This window comes from Saccostrea echinata, unplaced genomic scaffold (assembly GCF_033153115.1).
Source record: "Saccostrea echinata isolate AGI-Se365-2 ecotype Australia unplaced genomic scaffold, CSIRO_AGI_Sech_v1 ptg000054l, whole genome shotgun sequence".
In the NCBI taxonomy this organism is placed as follows: domain Eukaryota; kingdom Metazoa; phylum Mollusca; class Bivalvia; order Ostreida; family Ostreidae; genus Saccostrea; species Saccostrea echinata.
This window is the reverse complement of record NW_026889803.1, coordinates 2,061,434-2,066,373: the sequence shown is the minus strand read 5'-3', so window position 1 is coordinate 2,066,373 and position 4,940 is coordinate 2,061,434. Positions and strand designations below refer to the sequence as shown.

General features: G+C 35.2%; 1 protein-coding gene across 1 annotated transcript; it reads left to right on the top strand.

Annotated features, from left to right (window-relative positions):
- The first annotated feature begins 721 nt into the window (after positions 1 to 721).
- On the top strand, positions 722 to 4,013 carry LOC133172222 (neutral cholesterol ester hydrolase 1-like). Its single transcript, XM_061307069.1, has 5 exons — positions 722 to 865; positions 2,160 to 2,285; positions 2,780 to 2,903; positions 3,000 to 3,063; positions 3,224 to 4,013. Exons 1-5 carry the CDS (start codon positions 722 to 724, stop codon positions 4,011 to 4,013), a joined length of 1,248 nt encoding a protein of 415 aa, XP_061163053.1.
- Positions 4,014 to 4,940: the final 927 nt, after the last annotated feature.

Sequence of the window (4,940 nt, the reverse complement as noted above, 5' to 3'; positions counted from 1 at the left end):
TTCATATTTGGATATTTTACTTGAAAATGACGTTAATGGTAATCTAACAACCAAGCTTTATGATAAACGTGATGACTTTAACTTTTCAATCGTCAACTTCCCTTACTTATGCAGCAATATACCTTCATTACCTGCATACGGGGTATATATCTCTCAGTTGATTCGATACGCAAGAGCATGCTCTACGTATGTACAATTTCTAAAACGAGGTAAATTATTGACAAACAAGTTGATGAAACAAGAATATCAGCAGTCTCGTTTAAAGTCATCATTTCGTAAGTTCTATGGTCGATACAATGACCTTGTCAGCAAATACAATTTATCATTGAGTCAAATGCTGACTGACGTTTTTCATACAAATTGTTAGGCCATTATTTACACACTGAATTGTCTACGGATTTTTCCGTTATTTCCCGATCATGACAAGGAGCACACGGCGGGTGTGACCGGTCGGTAGGGGATGCTCACTCCTCCATGGCACCTGATCCCACCTCTGATGTTTGGAGGTCCGTGTTTGCTCTGCACCTATTTTGTATTGTTTGCTGGACTTCTGAGCCTGAATGCTGTTCGTTATTTTCATATATTTCATACAAGTACATATATGTACTTAATATTTTACATTATCTGAGTAAACATATTCGTGCGTAATAAAGATAAAATTATCTTTTCAAAGTGCTAGTCCTTTAAAACCTTTTCGGAAACCTTCAAGCCTTGTTCAAAAATGAAAATATATTTCTGCACCTTAATAATCCTAGTCTTCTGTGTTTTATTGTCCTTTTATTTGGATGTAAAGGTACCGGAGCCTATCGAGGAAAAGCTCAGTTTACGGGTCATGGAGGGATGTTTAAAAGGCCTTGGTCATTTTGTGAGTTACAATTTTCTTGTGATAAAATCGATTTGAATTGATTGGAGCACAATAGACAAGGTACTTTTGTTAGTATTGGTACATTCTACTACGGTTATTGCAAAGAAGAAAGAAATGCCGCGCCATTATTTCCCTTGTTGTCGGAGGAATTGTTGGAGAAATACCCTCATAGTCGAGAGATTGAGTTGGGAAATAAAACCCGAGCCAGAAAGGCAACGTTTTAATTTCCGAACAAAATCTCAAGACTGATGCGTATATTCTCCAATAATTCCAACTACAAGTAAGCAACTCTACTGACTACTGAGGTCAGCAACTCCTCGCTCTTTTGTTCTTCACGCATTAGAAGAAGTGCGATGTGGTTCGAATCCAAACTTTTTTTCCACCAAGATGCCTCACAATCAAAATCTGCCTCCATCCTTTTCCTAGTGAGAGCAGTCAAAATTAAAGGAAACCGATTTAAATTTGCTGATAATTTGTTGCAATCTCCAATTCAGAGTTGTCGTTCCTTCTTCTCTCAGACATATAATTGATTGATTGATTGTATATTCTTTACGTCCCGTTCGAGAATTTTTCACTCATAGACACCACCATATGCCGGTGAAGGGCTTCAAATTTAGACCAGTGTTCGGCACTCAGGGCCATTGAGCAGTGAGGGATCTTTATCGTGCCAACGCCTACCGTGACACGGGACCTCGGTTTTTAAGGTTCCATCCGAAAGACCCGTGATTATCCTTCTAGTGGCTGGGGCTTAGCGATAGAACAGTCAATACCTATGTTTACGTCTTAGGTTTGACGCGGCGCGGCGAATGAGAATCGAACAGTATTTGCGCTAAATTTTCAACAGGCGAAAATATGTACATATTATAATGAAATTTTGATTGTTTGTTTAAGTCCCTTCGATAATTTTTCACTCATATTGAGAATCCATCACATGCCGGATGGAGGGCTGCAAATGTAGACCTGTACCTAGCACTTACTTTATTTTAGCAGTGAGAGATCTTTTTCGTGTCAGCTCCTATTGTGACACGGGACCTCGTTTATACAGTCTCGTCGGAAGGACCGGTCTCCATGTGGCATTGTAGATTCGAACCCGCTACGTAAGGATCTTACGTAAACCTTAGGCTTCGACTGCAAAGCAAACGCTTTAACCATTGCGCCACACGGGCGATTAACGAATTAATGAAATAGAATATGTAATATGATACTTTTAATAACATTTACAGTGTGGCGACTCATTAGTGATAATTTTTAAATTAATATTTTATTTTTTTTTATGTATATTTAATTTTTGTAGATGGGTGTTCTTATAACTCTTGGATTTACAAAACCCTTCTCACCATTCTTAAAAAGTATTGGTAGCAATGTTTACAGAGTATGTACCTCTGGGAAACTATGGAATCCCCGGGACAAAAGTCTTAAGGTAAAGTAATATTCTTTCCACAATCATAATTCACCAATCATTATTCAAATATTATAGAAATCTGAAAAATTTATTTTTAACACTAGACAGTACTGTCTACACTGCATTCAACGATTACGCGTTGTGATGTCCTAAACATGAATATAATTTTGTCTCTCATTTTAAAGAATTGACAATATTTTGATTATGATTTTTATATCAAAATAATTATCGTGTCAATTTATTACCCCGATACAATTCTCTTTATGCTTCAACAACATATTCTGTTCAAGAACAAAAAAGTACTTTTAAAAGCATGTAATTTTAGGGGGAAAAAAAACCCAGAATATGAACCATTGCCCAAAAAGGACATATCCCTAAAAACTATTAATTTTAGATCTCTAAAAAGAATGTTGTTTTTATATTGTCGGGAAATAAAAAAAATCCACCTAAATATAAGACATTATGACTGATTCCAACTCATATCATCAATTTTTGTACCAATGCGTGCATAGATAACGGACAGGTTAATGAATGGAGTACCAGTCCGTGTTTACGAGCCACTGAAATCTATACAGCAATCCAACAGACCAGTCCTTATATACATCCATGGAGGAGGCTGGACCTTTCTCTCTATTGGTCAGTTTGAAATCGTCTTTTAAGTTTAAATTCTACAGTATTATTAAGAACACAAGATTGCTCATAATTTACATATATTTTTTTTAAACATTTTAGATAACAATGACCTCCTGAACCAAAAGATTTCGAAGGAAGCCAACATCGTGGTAATATCTGTGGAGTAAGATTCGCGTATTTCATTTGTAATTGAAGATCTTGAAGGAATATATTATTTGATAATTTTCTTCAATGTTTGAATTTATAATCATTATTACTGTTAATAGAACTTGTCCAAAGACTTTACAGGATGCTTGTACAAGAATGCATTATTCCGATTCCAGATACCGTCTAAGTCCACAAAATCCTTACCCAGCCGGATTGAATGATGTAGCAAATATTGTTTCATACGTATTCAACAATGCTAGAGATCTTGGAGTTCATGCAGGCCGTATTGCAGTGGGTGGAGACAGTGCTGGCGGGAACCTTGCTGCAGCAGTAGAACTTCGCCCAAAAATGCGCGGGAAAATTGAAATGTTACTTTTACTAGTACCTGTGTTACAGGCGGTGAACACGAAAACAATAGGATTTACAGAAAATGTAGAGTATCTACACAAAAGTATGAACGATCCCGGGCAGGTTAACTTTTTCTTGAATTACCTTAATTTAGATCACTCATTGTGTGATGCATTCCAATCCAATCTTCACACGTCTGCTGCATTCAAACAAGGGGAATACAAATTTTTGTTTGATCAGCAGAAATATCTTCCTGATGAATATATACGCTCCAAAGAGCTTAAACTAAAGAAAACTGTGATTGAGGATATTGGCAATGAAACTTTATTTGGAGTATTGAAGGATAAATTAACGAACCCGACCGTCTTTCCTTTAATGGCATCAGATGAGGAGCTATCTTATTTCCCGTTTACGTACGTTATGGCTGCGGGATATGATTTGATCCGCGACGATGCAATAATGTTTGCGGAGCGTCTCAGGCACCTAAATAAAGATGTAGAACTTTCACATATAGCTGATGGATTCCACAACGCTTTAGTGATGTTTAATGGACCTCTTGAGGTGAATGTTGGAGTAAGAACAGTCAATGATATCATTCGAGTACTAAAGAAACTGTAGCTCAAATAGAGCACTACGTCTTTTTTTAATTAAAGGTATTAAAGAGCAAACGAAATACCATAATTAACTGTTATGGTTCTACTTAAATCTTTATATTGTTTTCGTAGTACAGAAAATACGACATTTAACGATGATTTTAAGTAACACTGTTAAGCAGAAGACAATTATATATTTTTTTAAAACGTTGTTCTTAAATTAAGAGTATTGTGATGTATACTAGTATTACATGTATTTTAATGATCGGGGCAACATAATAGTTTATAACAACAAAACTGTTACACTTTTGTACATATGAAATACAATAAAAGCATTGTAAATATTTTCATTTGAGTTATTGTCCATTTAAGGCAGGAATCTTAGCAATGGTTATACTCATTCATAATATGCTTGGGAGAATTACGAAAAGTTTTGATCGACGAATTAAAACAAAGTATACAACAATACATCTACAGTTGATCAAATACAGAGAATTAATTGTAATGATATTTTAATGCAGGGTGACGTTTGATGGCAATTAACTGACTTAAGCAACAATGAAGGATATACAAAACAGTCTTTATTTTAGAGTTAATTTAATGCCTTTAAAATGGTAGGTTTTTTTCAGTATAAGGCCCCCAAAACATTCCAAATAGAAGATTATCTATTTTACGACAAATTCTATTCAAATTTGCTCCAATTTCTAGATCTTGAACACGTTTAAATTCCAAAACCTTAATCCAACATCAAATAAAAACATTTTTCTCCCCGTTCATGTACAAGTTTATGCATATTGTAGAAATGGTAATTCCACTATTTATTCATAAAAATCATTACATGTATTATGTTCTTCACCTAGGAATTTCTCGTTTCAAAAAAGAAGAGGTTCATTCCTGCTCTAAAAATAGTGTTGGTTCTCAGGATATGTATGTGTCACACTGGCAAATCAAT

Excerpts from the sequence above, each read along its gene's own strand:
- LOC133172222 (XM_061307069.1), top strand. The coding sequence starts at position 722 with ATGAAAATATATTTCTGCACCTTAATAATCCTAGTCTTCTGTGTTTTA. Across the intron at positions 2,286-2,779 it reads CCCGGGACAAAAGTCTTAAG|ATAACGGACAGGTTAATGAA; the intron begins GTAAAGTAATAT and ends ATGCGTGCATAG. Across the intron at positions 2,904-2,999 it reads CTGGACCTTTCTCTCTATTG|ATAACAATGACCTCCTGAAC; the intron begins GTCAGTTTGAAA and ends TAAACATTTTAG.